Raw genomic sequence first — 19946 nt, 5'->3', positions numbered from 1 at the left:
TTTTTTCATACTTACTATTTTAATTAAAATAATTCGAGTTATAAATCAAACATATGCTCATTTTGACGAATCAATTTATTTAGTAGCTTACAAGCGCATTTTTTGTGAATTAGAGTTCCACCATCATTATTTTTTGTTCGAAATTCAACTTATAATGAATTAATATGCAATTTTTTAAAAACAGATTCGATAATTTTTCCTTTTTAACTCGAATAATTTAATTTTAATATTCTATTATCATTTTCATCAAAATAATCCGATTTATAAGTTATACATATTCTTATTTTTACGAATCAATTTTATACACAACTTATAAATGGAATGGAAAGCTTTACCATTATTATTTTTCATTCATTTTTCTTCAATTTTTAAGAATTAAAGATGATTTTTCCATTATCTTATTCATTCAACTTGATTTATAATAATCAATTTAATTGAAATATATATATATGAATATAAATTTTAAGTAATTTATGGAAAAAGAAATCAAGCAAAAGATTTCATAAAAAATTAAAAAAGTTCTTCTTTTGTTAATATGATGAGAAACACACTTGTTCAGACTCAAACACACTTGTTCAGAACAATTAAGCAAATAAAAATAGTATCGAGAAAAGTAGTTGTTTCCTTAAAATAGATCAGTTAAGTCAGTAAAATTTTACGAAACTTAGTAGAAGTTTCGTAACTACTGTCCTTTGTATTTGGTATTCTTTTAGTGTTTTTCTCACTTATAAAAGCTAAAAGGAAACAAAATAGATGCATTAGAAAAAATTATAATTAATTCTATGTAAATTTATTAGCAGTTGCTGTTATTATTCTTCCAAAATGATTAAATTACTGCATGCGTATAATATGAAAAAAAAGATGAGCTTCTACGAAAATTCAGGGTTTTCGTGAAATGTTCTACTTTTTGATATTGTGAAAAATTAACTCATAATTTAGTGAACTCGTGAAAATATGATTCTGTTTCCCAAGTAAAGTAAAAAATTCAAGTGTGTGACTGAAATCTTTGTTATGAGTGTTGCTTTTGTTAAAATTTTCTTCGTCATTTTCAGAATCTATACCTAGCGCAGGTCCTGCTTTAAGTTTTGGTGTTCGTGAGAAAATAATGTCTTGCTTTTGGGAAAAACGCAAGGACTATGGGGACTGTAATTTTAAAGAATTGTTTCAGTTAAATTATGAAAAACTGACGTCATCGACTAAGCTTCTTAAAAGTAGAATTTAGGAATGGTCCGGTTTTACAAAATAATTTGTGGAGTATCCGTTTAACAATTTGAGAAGGACCTGTTTTTGCGATAAACTTACTTGGAGGGTCTGTTTTCAGGATAAATTTCTTTTTGGAAAGGATTCGCTTATATAATAAAACTACTTAAGAAGAATCTGTTTGCACGATAAAATTATTTGAGAAGGATCCAAATTTTCAATAAAATTACTCGTAAAGATCCTTTTTACAAAAACTACCTCTGAAGGATCCGTCTTTACAAAATTACTTCTGTGAGATCCGTTTTTGCAAAAATTACTTCTGTAGGATTCGCTTTGATAAAAATTACTTCTGTAGGATTTGCTTTGAAAAATTATTTCTGAAGGTTCCGGTTTTAATCAAGTTACTTCTGATGGATTCATTTTTTTGAAAAAAAATACTTCTAAAGTTCTGTTTTTACAATAATTACTGAACTATTAAATATATGATATTTTGAGATGTAGTATAATATGAGATGTAGTAAAATTTTCTGTTGTATCACACCAAAACACAAAAATTGGTGGCAACCAAGGGCGCCGGCAGCGGGGTGCACTTGCACCTCCTGGTTTTTTTTAAACAATTAAGGAGAAACAGAAAAATAAATTTGTTATAAAAATTTTTATATTAAAAATATTTTTATTCGAGAACAAATAATTAAGTAATTATTTATACATAACAATTAAGAATTTTATAACCAAACAAGAATTGTAATCGTCTTGTTAACTGTCCAAATCTGTTTATAACTTTTTCAATGAATTCTGAGTCATCTTTTGATTCTTTTCTTATGCACACAGAGCATACACCAACTACTTAATCTCTCGTGAGACATAGTAAACCAATTCCATGTTTTGATGCATCGCATTGTACTAAAAGTGCGTTCAATAGTGCACATAGTAGCTGGGGGAGTTAGGCCAATTTTGACTGCCTCCGCTCCACCTGGATAAAACGGTGTGGCCTGAATAACTAAATCGATGTATGCGAGGGATTTATAAGAATTTTCTCTATTAAAACAGATGAAAAAAATTAACAGATGAAATTATATGTAATAACAAAACAAAATGTAACAAAATATTTTTACTTTTTTGGGGGGGAGGGTAGTTTCTTAGAGGGTTGCAGCCCCTTTTATATTATTCTGTCGGCACCCTTGGTGGCAACAACTTCATTACAAAACTAGAAGTTAAGTGAGAGGTGTCAGAAAAAAATACATAAATTCACAGCAGATGGGACACAGGTATCCCATCTGCGTCGAAGGCTTAACAGTCACCATTAGCCGCAGGGCGATGAAATACAACAAATTGAGATTAGAAAATTGTCGACGAGTAGCCATCGTCACGTTTTCGTCGAAAATTCCCCCCATGTGCATTTTATTATCAAATTTATTAAAAAATGTGGAATTAATGTGAATGTTTCATAATATTCATTTTTTTTCCTTTCCTCCAAGCCCTGAGCACGTACCTAGGTTATGAAAACCCTTAACCATATAGCCCAGGACTTGGCCACTGGTCCAGCTCCACTCCAGCCTTAAATAACATAAAATTTAAAAAAAAAACAAATTTAGAAATTAAAAAAAAAGAACAGATTTTACTGAAAGTGTGGAATTTAAGAAGAAATTAGACAAAAAAATATTATACATGTGAAATGGGAAGTTATTAAAATTTTAATAGATAGTCATTATCCGCTAAGAAGTTCATTACTGTTATTAATCTTTTATTTAAAGTATTGTTTGTAATAAAAGTTTTCTGCCAAATTTCTAAATTTGTTGGGCTAGGTTGACAACTATGCCAGGAGACAGTGTAGGAACAACTAGTGAGATAATGTTCAGACGAACCTTGTTGGCCACAGGTGCAAAGATCAGTATCTGTTATATGCAGGTAATTAAAGAAGGTTGGAAATGGTCCATGACCCGTCAAGAACCAGATGACTTGTTTTGGAGGAATTGTTTTGAAAAAAGTAACATTGTTAATAATTTTGAATAGACGTCTGCCTCTGTCTGAATTATTCCATTGAGATTGCCATTTTGTTAGAAGAGAATCTTTAATACGTCGTTTAAGATATGAAACTGGAAGTGGGTATACATAATTTTTCGGTTGTCTCGTAGATTGTTGAGTAAATCATCTGCTTTTTCATTACCTACTCTATTGTTGTGTGCTTTAATCCAGGAAATTTGAATTGATGTGTGTTGTAGTTCTTGTTGAATATCAAAAGAAATTCTATTACTTGTGCCAAAATCAAGTATTGATGATATTGATGATTTTGAGTCTGACCAGATTACATAAGTATCGTTATTATTGAAGTTTTTTTCCATAATATTCTGAAATTACTTTATTTCATCCCTTGTTCATAACAATATTCTTCATTTTAGAAATGAACCTTGAAAAGTTCACCAAGCGTAAACAGCGCCATAAAAGAGTGAAGAATTCCCTCAACAGCCCGTTGCGTGCCAGGTAGGTTAAGACTTCACAATCATGACTTACATTATTAAAAATAAACACTTTTTTACATCGTTTCAAATTTTAATTTTTTAAAAAGTGTCCACTGTTAAAAATGCTACAACAGATCACTGGCGAGTAGTAGCATATTTAACGTGCCAAATACCTGCAATTCTGCTTGGTGAAACCAAACGAATTTAGGGCAGAGGGTGCATTTTTTGGTTTTCAGTGGCGCCATTTATGGCCAAGAATACGACTTCAGTTACACACACGTCACAGCCCGTTTATAGAGTAAACCCATTCATACAATCACAGATCGTAATTTTGGCCTGATCCATAGAACGATCCATTTCCCATTCAGTACCCCCAGAGGTATTAACTTGTTACGGGAACACGAGGAACCCGACATATTTAACGTGCACCAGTCATCATTTACTAAAACTTCGGCCAGCAGCTACCGAACTTACGACCTATTGAACATGGGCCCAATTTCCTACCAACCAAACTATCCCGGCGAACATTTTGATCATATACCTAGTCCTAGTAATATGATCATGCACCTAGTCTTTAGAATCAAACTTAGGTCTACGAAAATTTTACCCACCACACAAATGGAAAAGTTTGAACTCACCTCCATAAACTCCTGGGGAAATTCTTCGATGCATTTCATTAAGCTTCCGGCAGATAATAATGACGAATAATCGTTATATGCCTTGCTTGAAAAGTCCTGAAAAATATTGACAATATTATATTTTCTTGTAATCTGTTCCACTCCTCAACCTAAGCGTATGATAGAAACAATTTAAGAACTAATTCCATTAAAAGTTATAAAAATATGCTAGGATGTTTAAAAAAAATTAAAACTATTAGAATTAAAAGTTAACTGCCTGGAATTGATTTGCTTAGTTTAATTTAACCACTCAACTAGATCAATTGAAAAGGAGAGCTGATTAAAGAACTTAGAAGAATCAATTTTTTAAAGAAAAACTAGTGGCAGCGTTATTTGATGTAGAAATTCGATATTAAAATGAAATATAAAATTAGAAACATAAAATAGTAATATAACATTAAATACCTGAGACGACTATTAAAAAGAAAATAAACATTAAAATAAAAAATAATAATTTCTAAACTAAAAATTGCTTTTACAGGTAAGATGTCCACGAAATGGAAAATGATATCAAAGACAGCATATATTTTACAACATAACATTATGAAAGGGAAAAGAAAACAAGCTAATTAACAATAATTTTTTGGAAAAAAATTAGAGCCAAAGTTATTTTATGTAGAAATTTGCTATTTAAATAAAATATAACATTAGAAATATCAACTCGTAATATGAAACTAAATACCAGAAACTAATAGAATACAGAATTAGCATTAAAATAAAAATAAAAATTCTTAATATTTAAATTAAAAAATTTTAAATGATACCAAAGATGCTTCATCGCACAGATGGACGTTGGCGTATACGCCGTGAAACGTCTGAAAGCAAACATCCTGCAACATTTGCCAGAGGGCTGCAGGCTGGAGGAGGGAGCAATATGGTTTGGGGAATGTTTTCTTGAGATTCGCTGGGTGCACTCATCATTATGGAAGGCACGATGGATCAGCACAAGTACGCATCTGTCCTTGCGGACCATGTCCACTCCTATTGCGAAGGATTTTTCCTTAGAATGATGGCATCAACCAGCAGGACAATGCGAGGTGTCCTACAGCTCGCAGTGTATGTGCGTGGTTCGAAGAGCACCAGGATGAATTTACCGTACTCCCCTGGCCAGCAAACTCACCGGATTTAAACCCAATCGAGAATCTGTGGGACCATCTCGATCAGGTTGTTAGCGACATGGATCCTCAACCGCGTAATCTAGCGCAGCTGGCCACGGAGTCGGCATTGCTCAACATCCCAGTGAATACCTTCAGAAACCTAATTGACTCTCTTCCTGCACGTCTCGCAGCGGTTCGCTCTGCCAAAGGTGGTTATTCTGGATTTTGACAGGTGGTCACATTAATGTGACTGGACTGTGTATTTTACAACATAAAAATAATATACGAGAAAGAAAACAAACTAGTAAAAAAGATACAAATTTTAAAAAAAGTTAAGAGAGTAGAATGGACAGATGGAAATTAAATTATTTCAGTGCAATAAGTCAAAAACATTAAGCAAACGAGTTAGGTAAGGTTTGGTTTAAATATATATATATATATATATATATATATATATATATATATATATATATATATATATATATATATATATATATATATTGATGAATTTATCTCTACCTACAATATGATAGTTGATTGATCGAGAGAAAAAATTAAAGAAAGTTTAGATTTATTAGTAAATGAATAGATTTCATAATGAAGAAAATAAAACTTTAAATAAAAATAACTTTTTACCGTAAAAAACAGGTTTCAAAAGAAATAAAGCATAAAAAACTAAAATGAATAGCTTCCATAATGAAGAGAAAAAAACTTTAATTTAAAAAATAAAAATATTTACAGTATGTATCAAAAGCAATAAAGAAAACTAACATACTGTTTTTACATCAACATAATTGCTGTTCATAACATCCACTGGCTCATTTTTCACAATCTAAAAAATTCAAAATAAGTAAGAAATAGGCTAAAATTCACATTATATTGACATACATGACGTCTTATAAATTATACGATTACACTTGGAAAAATTTTGGCGCATAGCCATCGTTTTTGGTGTTGAGGTAAATTAGATATATTATTAAGCAAAGATGAAATTAGTTATATGCTGTAGTCATTCTATAAAATTTTATATCAAATTGACAAGATCACAATTGTCTAGAAGAATTAGCGTGAATATATTGCTAAAAATGTGCTTTCTTTTAAAACGAAATGTTTTTGCACTGAAGCTATTATGATTCCAATGCTCAAGAAAAACTATGTAGTCAGGAAGCAAACAGACAAAAAATGAATAAGTAATCAAATAAAACTATAACAGCATAAAGTATTAAAAATGTGACTGCATGGACTATAAGAAAATTGAAAAGCAACACCAAAGATAGTGGCTGCTGCACTCCAAAATTTTTCACTGCTTATATATGGTTGATTTTACCAGGGGTCTGTTTAGAAGAAATCTGGGTTCGTTAACGGACCCTTCACAAAATAATTTAAATCTGGGTCCGTTAACGGACCCTTCACAAAATATCTTTTCACAAAAACGGACCCTTCACAAAATAATTTATCTTTTAATCAGGCCTTTCACAAATTTGTTTGGACCCTACACAAAATAATTTAAATCTGGGTCCGTTAACGGACCCTTCACAAAATATCTTTTCACAAAAACGGACCCTTCACAAAGTAATTTATCTTTTAATCAGACCCTTCACAAATTTGCTTATCTTTATTATTGTTGTGTTAATTGATTGATGTAAAATTTTGAAGCTTTTAAATCAATTTCTAAATGCGAGTTGACTCTCGATTATTCGTTCTGCTATTTGTTCAATTTTATATTGTGCGACTTTAATTGATGCAAAATTTTGAGGCCTATAACTAAATAGGAGTTAACTTACGACTATACATTTTGTCGTTTATTCAATTTTATGGTTGGCTACTTAAATGGATGCAAAATTTTAAAGCTTATACGTTTTTTTTTTCTAAACAGAGTAAACTTAAATTTATCTTAATTAAGCGTTTATTTTTCAGAAAATCCTATCTCACTATTTGTTTGTGGTTTTAATTAATGCTAAATTCCGTAAATTATGTATCTGTTTATAATTTGACTTACTCCAAACATTACATCGCAAAAACATTAAAATTTATCCGTTTCTGTTTCGTTTAGTTTGATTTGAATCCGTATTATTCTCACTGCTTGATATTTTAACTTTATTTTAAAAATACGCGTGTGTATGCTCCTTAAAATAACCGACGTTATTTTAAACTGTACCTCAAAATTACTTTATTGACTACCGTACTTATTGCCGTATATACTTAATTGCCGTTCCTGATCTACAAAAATGATACCAACTACTCTACACCTACAAAAATGATATCAACTACTCTACATCTACAAAAATGATACCAACTACTCTACATCTACAGAAATGATACCAAGTACTCTACATCTACAAAAATGATACCAACTACTCTACATCTACAGAAATGATACCAAGTACTCTACATCTACAAAAATGATACCAACTGCTCTACATCAACAGAAATGATACCAACTACTCTACATCTACAGAAATGATACCACCTACTCTACATCTACAGAAATGATACTAAGTACTCTACACCTACAAGAATGATACCAACTGCTCTACATCAACAGTAGTGCAAAGGAATATTACTGATAAATTATTACATTATGTTAGAAGTTTTATTCTGAAATTACAGTATAAGTTCCGGCAGCTGTCTGTCCATTCAATTAACCATTAAGTTTATGGTTGGGAAATTTTTGTTATCTTTGCGGTTTTGAAAACATTTACAACTCGTACGGTCAATTTTTATTTGTATTTTTATCATAAAATTAGATTACTACAGTAAAAATTTAGGTAAAAAACAGAAGGTGGCGGTGCTTCTAATTTTTTACTTAAGCGGGTGAAAGGGTTGATGATTTGCTTATTTTTGCTAACAAAAGGAGCGGGGGATTCCAAAAATATGCTTACGTAATATATTTTAGCGTCCCCTAAATGATCAAACTTTTTTGGTGGAATACGGACTAAAATATCATTAGCTGCTGCGATTATACTAACAACAAAAAAAAAACGATCTACTCATTATGATGAATATGCTTAATGTGGGAACGTTTGACTTCCATTGAGATGACCAATGCTTAATGTGGGAGCGTTCGACTTCCATTGAGATGATCAAAGTCCTTCGAATCCTATCTAGGGGGTCTGTTTAGAAGAAATTCGGGTCCGTTAACGGACTCTTCACAAAATATCTTTTCATAAAAACGGATCTTTCACAAAATATTTTAACTTAAAAACGGACCCTTCACAAAATAATTTATCTTTTAATCGGACCCTTCACAAATTTGTTTATCTTCATTATTGTTTTGTTAATCGAATAAACCCTTCCCAGGAAAGGGGGAGGGTGAAAGACAGATGTAAACGAACTAAATTTTGTCTTCAGCAGACGTTTCTTTCTTTATTCGTCCGAAATGAATATTCTGCGTTCAGCAGTATAGGCTAAATACCAAATATTTATATGTTGCATCGCTAATTTAGTAGCTGCAATTGCTGATTATTTTTTAAAATTTAATTTTTTTAATCATTATTTTACAGTGTTGAGCATAATCTTGTATGTCTTTACAATTTAAAAACTCCTTGAAAAAGTTTTTTCGCAGTAACGGACCCTATTTACACAAATTCACAAAAGCAGGACCCTGATTGAAAGAATGTGACTTAACGTTTATTTTATATGCATCAATTACGAGTAATTTTTTCACAATTTAACAAAAAACGGACCTTTCACAAAATGTCTGGACAGATCCCTGCCATCGGTGGCTAGTTGATACGAATTCTTCTCCCGGTTTGCCCTGACCTCACATCTGACATAAAATATCTTCAATGATAGAAGGATCATGGTTACCGTCCGGCTAACCGGAGGAGGATTTCATGTTTTTCCTCTACATGTAAGACAAAGATCCATCAAAAAATCCTTCACGAACGCTAGTTTAACCAAATGCTTGATATAGGAGCTACCTTGTCTTCTGGGTAGGGTTCAAAATTACATGGAAATGGAGTTTGACATTGATAATCGTAAATTCAGAAATGGGTCGGCTGTTCAACACCGGTTATAAAAAAATACTTTATGTAAAGAATAAAATATTTTATTAAATTATAAATTTGCTTCTCGTGTTTGCATGTGTTGACATGAATAAAATAAGCTAAATTATTATTTAAAAAAAAAAAAAAAAAAAAAAAAAAAAAAAAAACAGTTTTAAACGTTGAGAAACCCAATTTTTTATCCTTTATTTTTTCCGTTTCGTATTGAAAAACTTGATGAAAAATGCTCATGGAATGTTTTAAAAATTTATGTTCTTGTCATAGTTAAATAAAAATATATAAATTTTTGCGATTTCTTTCTTCATTGGCAATTTCATATAAATAATCGAAGCATTCAATAAATATTATTATGGCTATATTAAAATAAGTTAACTATTGAAAGCCCGATAATTCTGCACTGTTAGAGTTTTTATTTTAAAATTATGGTAAAATAGCAGCAGCAGTCTGTTTACCTAATTAAACATAAAGTTTATGGTAAGGAACATATTTTTTACCTTTCTGGTTTGAAACAATTTACAACTAGTATGGTTATGACACCATGAATCTATATGGTTTTTTCAACCATTTACAACTAACATGATTGCAAACGTGAAAATGAAATTTAACTGGACATAGGAGCTAAGTTTTTCGTTAGGTAATGGGCATTGGGGAGTGTAAGACACAAATTGGTTAGTGCAAGACACTGGAAACTCTTCATATGCTGAAGGAAATATTGTGGTGTCAACGCTGGAACTCAAACCAGTTTTGTCGGTCATGAGACTGACAGTAACAAGTTATCCTTCTCAGCTGTAATGTGTGTAGGGTATCTACCACTACAAAATTACAATTGCAATTCACTAGTATATATAAGCCGTTTGTACTCGATTTTTTTTATGTTGGGGTACCTTTTCATAGATGACGGTTGACATGGTTGAAAACTACTCTCCCCACATTGGTGACCTTCGGACGTGATGTGACACACACAGTTGACACTAACGCCCACTTCGTTGGATGGTCCACATTGAACAGTTGACTTGCTACTTGTGACTGCGACATTATCCACCTCCTCGCACTGTTGCTACTCAGTCTCGTCTCGACCACGCACAACGTTGGCTTGCATACACTCGACTGCTAACGGCAACACAGGAACGACTACGACAGTGAAGTTAATACACCTCTCACACTCAGCACTCAAAAATTACGGTGATCCTAATACAGCTCTTCCGGCTTCTCACAAGACAGCAATGAATCAACTAGTGGTATCCGTTCATTGATTTCTATCACGGATATAATTCTGGTGGGGGAGTACTGTAGGGTATCTACCACTACAAAATTCCAATTAACTAGTATATAAGACGTGTTAACTCGATTCTATGTTAGGGTTCTTGATTCCTTTTTAGTTATTCAAGCAAGGTGCTTGAAGCATTCATAAAAGCAACTCCACTTCCTGCTTACCTCAATGCTCAACCAAAACTGTGTTAAAATTCAAGATGAATGGGATAGAGGTCGCTTCGAGACCCAGGTGCCCAATAAAATCGAAACACTAGGACTAGGACTATGTTAGGGTATCTTTTCATAGATGACGGTTGACATGGTCGAAGCTACTCTCTCCACATATGTATGCAGTTGCAAGCAACAAAGTGGTTACTTTAAATGGGCTTAGTTGACGAATTAAAATTCTGATTATTTAACCGTATTGGATGAAAGCAGTTAATTAACGGCTTTTCTTATAGCAGTTTGATTACCATCTTATTTACGGTTATTTGACGGTTTCGTTTTAATTAAAAAACAATTAAATAGTTATTTAACATTTTTTCCAAGAAATTTCTAACAGAGTAGGGTACTGCAAGATATTTTTTGGAAACTGTATGTGCAGACACTTTAATATTCTTTCTTTAACTTTATAGTTTGGGAATGAAGTAGTTTCTACCATTTTTTGTGTTTAGATGCACCAAAAGATTTAACAGCATATCACATTCAAATTAATAAGTTACAATATATTCCTTTAAGGCAGATGGTTAGGACATCGGTATCTTTATATATTTTTTCCTGACGCTTTAATTACGAGTAAAAATATATTTCGATATTTGTTGATTATAAAAAGCCGTCTAATGGTTACTAAAAAATCTGCTAGATTATTGGAATTACATTTGTACTAAAATATATAAATCCAAATAAGTAGTTCAAAATTTTTTTTATTAATATTCAAATATTTATCAATAATTTATCTTGTAAATTGAAATTTCATTGACGCATAACTGTTTCTCTTAGATCTAAATAATTGAAAATACGAGAAAATTTGAAAAATTATTGTTTGAAAGAGAGCCGTGTATGGAAAATTTAGCCTTTAACGCAAAAAAGAGACCTCAGTGTTTCATGCGGTATTTGATGACTATAAATTATTGAAATGATAAATATAATATTTTTCACGTATTTTGACCTTAAGTAGAAAAGAGAGATTAACGAATAATATTAAGAAAATATAAAAATATTTTTTTACTGCGAATAAGCAGCAAGAACATAGAACTCGTAAAATAAGTTAAAAATATAGAAAAAACATGATTGAAATTTACCTCTTTTTTGTCCATGTCATTCAGTGTGTAATCATTAATCTGCAACAAATTAAATGTTCATCACCGAATGCAGAACTTGTGTGCAGGTCAAAACAAAATATACACATTTTAAAAAAAAAACATTCAGTTTTGATCATCTCATTGCAGTAAAAAAAAATTATGAAAGTTGAAAGAAGAAAAAAAAATCATTATACCCAACTTACCTCAGCAAATTGAAAACTATTAAAATTAAAAATGGCAATAGTTGCTTAACATTAAATAATGTAATTTCAATGTTCAAAAGGAATAAATGTTCAATTAAGTAAATTTTAACTAGTATTAAAAATAAAAGTGACTTAAGTTCACTATAGAAAATTTAAAATATGCAATTATAAAAGTTAAAGAAAATAAAGGTTCACCGAAGGCAAACCTTAAAATAGTCAAACCTATTAAAGGTAAAAATCTTCAGAATGCAAAGCAGTCGAAAACCAAGTTTCAAACTGAGCAATATAATTTATAGGAAATAAAGTATATTAAAGCAAATTTTTGTAATGGTAATAATCAAAATGTATTAAAATACCCTTTTGTATACAATTTATTATCTAATTATAGAATATAAAGATGAATAAAAGTTCACTTAAACTATCCAACTAGTTTCGAGAAATTTTTTTAAAATATTAATATAAAATTTTAAAAAACTAGTTTATTTTATTTATTTATTTTTTGTGGCTGGGTGGCTCAGTTGGTTTGATCCCCGGCCCAGACGCTAGATTTTTGGGATGCAGAAAATCCTCAGCGGCCATGTCGTCTGATTATGCGGCATGTAAAAGATCCCTGAAGTGCCTCTTGGCATTTCCAGCAAAATTAAATTCCTAGTGCACTTTAGCATCCAAATAGTCACGGTGCTGCCATCTAGCATGGCAGAAACTAGACATCCAAATTAACATGACCAACGGTATCTCACCCATTGTGGTGGTCCTGAAATAGTGGATACCATCTCTGGAGAACGCACTAGGTCTGCTCATCGGCAAGACCGATTGTGCAGCTCATTGGAAATAAAAAAAACTTTATATTATTTTGTGTCATTAACTTACAAAAACAGCAAAAAAAAGCATTATTATTATTGTTTGAAATGCCCATTTTTAGGTAAAAATAAGACAGTTTATATACATACGGTAAATACTGTAAAAAAATTCTATCGCCTAAAACAAAAAATCGGTTGATCATTTTTAGTGTTTAGAAGGCTATCAACTATGTTCTGAGCTATTATCTTAAAAGCAAGGTGCATAAGGATCATTGTATTTAAAAAAGCTAATTAATGAAGGAGGAGACATGTAACCGACTGTAAACTTTCTGAGGCGAGATGGAATATTTTGCTTACAGTTTGGTTTTGCTTACTTTATTATTGATTCATAAGTAAAAATCACTTGATAGCGATTAGATAGTTAATCTTAATAATTAATTATGTGTTGGCTTTCATCAATAGTATCATTATCGGTGCTGAAGAATATTGAATATCAATACCTTTTTATTTTTTGCCGAGTGAGAATAATTTTAGAATAATTTTTTTAGTATAGATTATTTATATAGAATTAGATTATAGATTATTTATATAGAATTTTTTTAGTTTAGAATAATTTTTTTATAATTTTTTTAATTTTTTTCAAGAATAATTTTTTTAACTCCGCACGAAAGATGAGATTTCAGATAGTTACTATTATTATCAAAATAGAGAAAGAAAGAAAAAAGAAAATTGAAATTACCCATGACGCAAAGCCAAATTTACAACACAAATTGCTGTTGAAATTGGACTGAATGAGCTGAAATAAAACAAATATGCGTTGTTATACGATAATGTTATACGATTAAATACAGAATTTGAACGAAAGCAACCAAATAGTTCATGAAAAATCGAGTTTTGAAAATGTCGTACATTTAAAAATTCGTTTTCTCAGGAATCAAATCAAACTCGGAGCAATCGTTCAAACTCTCTATTTTGCTATACATAATTACTTTCTTTAAAATGGTAAAAAATTTGTATGTCTTACATTACAATTCAAAATTTTTCTCCGTATTACTAAATGAAATAATAGATTATTTCTGATTATTTCCTTTTCTGAGATTATCTTTAGATAAATGAATTTTATAATTGTGAGCAAAAATTTTTCATTTTGAGATATATTTTTTTCTTCCTATGACCGCCCGATTGATACTCGTCATTCAGGTATCAACTGACAAATAACTAAAATATTTTAAAATGTTAGTTATTAAACTCTTCTAAAAATAGTCAATTAGGCGACATTTTCCCACCTAGATGAAAATTATCAAAATCAAGGCCTCATACTCATTTTTTGCAATTTTGTTATGAGCCCACATAATGTAGCATTGGAGTAAGCTTTTAAATATTAAAACAAAAAGGGTAATAATTTTCTCAAAACTGTGGCTTTTCTCATATTGACGTTTTGGGCCATTTTCAAAATCAAGATAGAGGGTGCTGGGTAAAGATAAACTAAATTTGTCCTAAAAGGTCATAAGTAGAGCCCGGATTTTGATGACCTAAAAAATCTCAACTAATGCCCTTAAAAAGGGCAAAAAATGCCCTTAAAAATCCAAAAATTGCGCAAAAATGTCTTAAATAAAGTAAAAATATTGAATTAAAAAATTTTTTTGCTCTTTAAAATTATTATGAGTCATTTAAAAAATATAAAGCAATGCAATACTTGTTCTGCGTTCATTAAAGTTTGAAAAATTTGCTTTATATCCTAAAATAACAAAAAAAGGAAAATATATTGACACCAAAATATTTTTATTTTGTATAGAAACTTTAATGGATATAACAACTTCCATCTCATAATATTACTAAATATCAGAATTACATTTGATAATTAAATGTTTTTTGATAATTTGAAATGTAAACGAGAGTCTCTTGTCTGAAAGTAAATTTTCATTACTGCAGAAGCTTTTTTCAACGTCTACTGAAATTATGTTATAGGTGCGTACTTGAAAAAGACGGTCTCACTTACTGACAATTCTTCTTCAATTTGAAAAGATTTTGCTTCACCTGTTAATATTCTATAGATTTTCTTCATTGTTTGGAAGCCAGTGTAATAATGAAAATTGATAAAAAATAATAAAAATTGGAAAAAATTAATAAAAAACTTTAAAAAATGCATTAAAATGCAAAATACGCCCCAAAATTTAAAGAAAAATGCACTATAAATCTAAAAAAATGCTCTAAAAGACAAAAAATGTCCAAAAATGCAAATGTCATCAAAATCCGGGCCTTAGTCATAAGTAACTGTTGCAAACTCATAACAGTTATGCATATTATTCGCAAAACAGTATGACTTCATGCGACAACAGAACTTTTGAAAAACAAAATTTTCTTTGATTACAAGAAATGTACATTTAGATACTTACATCTTGGTTTCCTGCCTCTGGGATTTTAATATTGGTGAATCCTTGACTGTCATCATCAAAACAATCAAACATAACATCTGCGTCAAAATTTGGTGCTGGGAAGTATGGCTCTTTATTCTAATTAAAAAGATACAAAAGAATATACAGAATACCCTCGATTGAATACACAGAAATTATTGTTTATCTCTCGATTTAAGACCAAAGAAACAAAACAATTTCAAATCAGCTGTAATTGGGGACTAGAATTTTAGATGTAAATTGATTTTGCTTAACCATGTGGTTTTAATCGGAATTATCTAGTAAGTGACGTACCTGTAAGTGACGTCACGCGTGTGTGTCAAACTTAAATAGTTTCTGTATCAACATATGTCATGATTTACCTACGATGACGTCACTAGCAGGCATTAATTGAAATAAAAAAGTTAGATACCAAAGGCAAAATTAATGTGGAAATGGTATTTATTTGTTTCGTGAAAAAGTAAAAAAAAAATCGTCATACTCTTATCAATGCAGATATTACTTAATTATCTTGTGGTAGTAGGTACCAAATACAGTTAAACAGGTATTTAAAATAAGTACAAAAGATCAGTACTTTGGTAATAGGTTTTTTACGATCCTAAAAAAGGTGATAGTACAGGAAAAATTATTCGATTGAGGTAAATTTTACTTATCATGAGTCGGTCTCGAGCAACTGAACCATGTCAACTGATACTAAATACAGTCAATTTTAATCTTGATTGAAGTAGCTATTAAAATGGTACTTTGATTAGTCTAATAACGTAAAGTCACCGGGAAGTTCAGCTAACTAATATTAATAATATTTAATTATAATAATTAAGTCGGAATGTCTTTCAGCTTTGTCTATAAACTTGAGAAGTTGATCAATACCGATTAATTGGAACATTTAATATTTTGTTTCAACCAGTTTCTTTAAGATAATTTTAAAGAATGCTGAGGAAAAGTCATCATGTTTCGAATAACAATAATTACATCAATTAAATCACTGACTATTTATCTGCTTCCTTTATAATCTTTATAACATATTCTTGCATCACATTTTAAGAGACACTTGATCTAAACTGAACATAATATCTGGAAAATTTAACTGAGGCTAAATAAATTCGTATTTTATAAATTACACTTAATATTTCTTTTGCTTAGATTTTTCTGGCAAAACCATAAAAAAATGGTTCTTTTTTTTAAATTTAAAAAATTATTTTATTTTAAAATTGAAGAAACTATTTGTTACAGACAATTTCATAGTACTGCTGCTTCCTGGCTCATCTATATATATATTTCTCTTACACGGCGACTAAAAGAAAAGTCTCATTACAACTCCCCGAATGGCAATGCTAGAAAATCGACCAATGATTGCCGCTAAAAATGTCACATGCCAAATCTAGCTGAGGTGGCTCAACATAAAGCGCTTTTAAAAACGGAAACTGAAATAACCCTAAGCTAGGCAGAAGTGAGTAGTCCTTGTCAATTGATCTCTATTTTAGTATTTGGTCGAAGGCGCTTTTTTTCACGAATTTATATATTTCGAATTTATTTGACGATTTTTCAGGGTGCGTAGCCAAATCTTTGAATCAAAAATAAGCACTTTTTAAAAACTTTTCAAGCACTTTACAAAAATTTTCAAGCACTCAAAAAATTCATATTCAATCAATGATATTATTGAAAAACAAAAACTTTTTATAAACAGTTTTAGTGTTAAAAAAAAACAAAAAAGAAACGGGCGTAAATCAAAACAATCAGTACCTTCCCGCATCACCGAGTGAATTCAACTTGACCCTGAACTCAGAATAAAGGTACCCTTACCCCCTACGTCAAGAAAAGTGTTAGAAGTAAAATAAAATAAACAAGAACAAAAATAAATTAAATTAAAAAGAAAAACATTTCATAAGGATCTGATATTCTCTATCCGAATTGGAGCACTCGTGTTTCGGTTTCAAGTGTGCGCATGCGCAAGTCATGACATGGGTACGACATGAAGTCCGCGTCAATGATTACGTAACAAACTCCCCATTTTTCGTGAAATGGATGGGATCCACCAGATATCACTGAAGGAAAGAAAAAAAATTATTCGGAAAAAAAGCACTTATTAAAAACGCCAGCTGAAAAAAGCACCTTTAAAAGCTTTTAAAAACGAAATCCCCAAAAAAGCACCTTTAAGTACTTTTTACAAACGCTACGCACCCTGTTTTTGATTTATATCACGAATTTATTTGTTTTATTATTGTTATTAGTTATTCATTGAAAAATGATTCTCAGTCGTGCTGTTACGCTTTAAGATTTTATACTATAGCACATTTATAATAGGTTTAACGAATTACATGTCATTTATTTGAATTCAAATTTATTTTAATGACTTAGTATTTACTAAAAAGATGTAATTTTTTTTTAAAAAAAAATGTTGTTATATGGATTTGAATGATTGTTCTGAATTCTTAGAATTTTGTGTATTTGCAATGTACCTCAGTTAGTAGCGAGCGAAGCGAAGCAAACCATATAAGATTGCGTAGCAATTTTCGGGGGTTGGCGAGCGTTAGCGACCAGGGGGCGCAGACCACTAGTTTTATTTTAATATTGTAGGAACTATTTGTTACTGAGAATTTTACAGTACTGCAGTTTCATTGCTCTTTTTTTATCGGATACTGCTATTACTTTATTTTAATATTGCAGAAACTGTTTGTTACTGACAATTCCATAGTACTACCGCTTCACGGTTCTCTTTATTAGTAAGTACACTGTAGCAAAACCGTACTCGTTTTTGCTTTACTTACAATATATATTTGGAAAGGGAAACTTACCTCTGTTTTGATTTCATTCAAGAAAATTACTTCATTTTGAGGTTGTGGTTCAAAGTCATTTATTTCTTCACGTTTCATTTCATTTTTTAACTTCTGGCTTTCTGCTGATTCCATCTTTGAATGTTCCTCCGTGCCAATTACTTCATACCATTTTCTTTGATTCAACGCATTATTATCTTTAGTGAACTTAACACATTCCGAATTCCATCCGTCGCTGCTTTTAAAGGTATTTATCATGTTTTCATGTTGATGAGGATTTTTAATTTTATGCCATATTTGTTGCTTTGCTGTCACATTGACATCTTCGCTGTCACACGGTTTATCATTTTCGGAGATGCCACTTTCAGTAAGAAAACATTCAGTATTCTTGCAAGTTTTGTTATTTTCATGCACATGTTTCTTTCCATGGCCTTCCAATGAATTTTTTTTAGTTTTTTGAGCACGTTTCTGCTTCTTGTTTTCGATAAAGTTAACCTTTTTATTTTCGTTTTTCAATGCGGAATCAGATCTTGCCAAATTTTTATCCCCTACGAAGGTGGTATTGTTGATTTTTGCTTGTACCTTTGACTGATAACATGAATTATTTAGATCCACTGCAAAGGTAAATTTATTTTCCTCTTCTTTAGCTGTTTCATAGCTTTTATCATTATCCACTGGTAAGTCGAGGTTCTTTTCACCTACTGAAGTAGTGCCACAGTCATTACCAATATTTTCCACAAGTAACGTGATATTCTTTTTTCGATCTAACGTTTTCTTCGTAACTTTAAAATCAATCTTATCAGAGGAAAGAGTTGTGACCCTGTTTGAATGCTTATCATTGTCTTTTAAGAAATAATCATGATCTTGGATAGCAGAGAGGCAGTTGTTTTCATTAGAATTCATTGGCAACGGGGAAGGACAATAAAAGTTATGATTCATATTACATTTATAAGAAAGATCTTGCTCCTTCTTTCTGTTCCCCTTTCGTGAGTTTTTCTTTATTGGTAATTCTGGACCGATCAGTTCATCCAATTCTTTTTCATTCTGAGTCATGTTTGGTTTCGCTTTTCTAGGTCTGAGAATTCGCTGTGGTAGCCACAAATTCTCGTCAAGAGCTTGCTCGGAAAAATTATTCGTATGCTTTTTTTCAACGTTCTTATTTTTTTCTGTGCAGGAAACATCTGATTTTAATTCGGTACCTGGTGGTGGCTCAGAAGGCGAGACAGACTTAATAGTATCATTTTCTTTAGTTGCTGATAGAACTTTAGATTTAGAAGAAATTCTTTTTTCTCGAGGTTTACTATTCATGCACGTGTTGGCATCTTGAACATTTTTTCCAGGTTGTACAATTTGAGTTTGATATACTTCTAATGGTAAATCTAAAATTAAAGTAAAGTACTAAATGTTCACAGAGAAAGTACAACAAAGAAAAATGTCAATTTAAGTAAAAATCGAATGAACGTTTTCTTTAACCAATCTAGTTATTTTTTTCTATTTACGCTCAAGGGCTGGATAAACCAAACTGTTATTCTGTTAATTAATTGCTTTTATTAATTTATATTTCTTTCAAAACTAGGTGGTAAATATTTCGTAAAAGAATAGATGTACTACTATTTATTGCATGATTACACATTTTTCTAATATCAATGCTAATTACATTAATCTAATATTAATATTAACTACTAATATTAATAATAATCTAGTATTAATACTACTCGTCAACACATTAATCTAATATTAATACTACTAGACTACGCATGAAT

The 19946-nt window shown here is 30.8% G+C and overlaps 1 protein-coding gene across 3 annotated transcripts in view; it reads right to left on the bottom strand.

Moving 5' to 3' along the window:
• Positions 1-570: 570 nt before the first annotated feature.
• The window catches only part of LOC107443789 (uncharacterized), a 45697-nt gene continuing 26321 nt past the window's right edge, over positions 571-19946 (bottom strand). For 2 of the 3 annotated variants that reach the window (XM_016057780.4, XM_087152279.1), the window contains 7 exons: positions 18205-19562; positions 15392-15508; positions 13735-13791; positions 11993-12031; positions 6209-6265; positions 4298-4393; positions 571-734 (listed from right to left, as the gene is read on the bottom strand). In XM_016057780.4, coding sequence (XP_015913266.1) covers positions 726-734; positions 4298-4393; positions 6209-6265; positions 11993-12031; positions 13735-13791; positions 15392-15508; positions 18205-19562 — 1733 coding nt within the window. In that variant the 3' untranslated portion in view covers positions 571-725. The remainder of the gene's footprint in view (positions 735-4297; positions 4394-6208; positions 6266-11992; positions 12032-13734; positions 13792-15391; positions 15509-18204; positions 19563-19946) is intronic. The other variant, XM_087152278.1, reaches the window with a different exon arrangement.

This window comes from Parasteatoda tepidariorum, chromosome 9 (assembly GCF_982258835.1).
Source record: "Parasteatoda tepidariorum strain Cologne lab strain chromosome 9, Ptep-v5.0, whole genome shotgun sequence".
NCBI classification, from domain to species: Eukaryota; Metazoa; Arthropoda; class Arachnida; order Araneae; family Theridiidae; genus Parasteatoda; species Parasteatoda tepidariorum.
The sequence above is the reverse complement of the archived record's forward strand: the minus strand, read 5'-3'. Positions and strand labels throughout refer to the sequence as shown.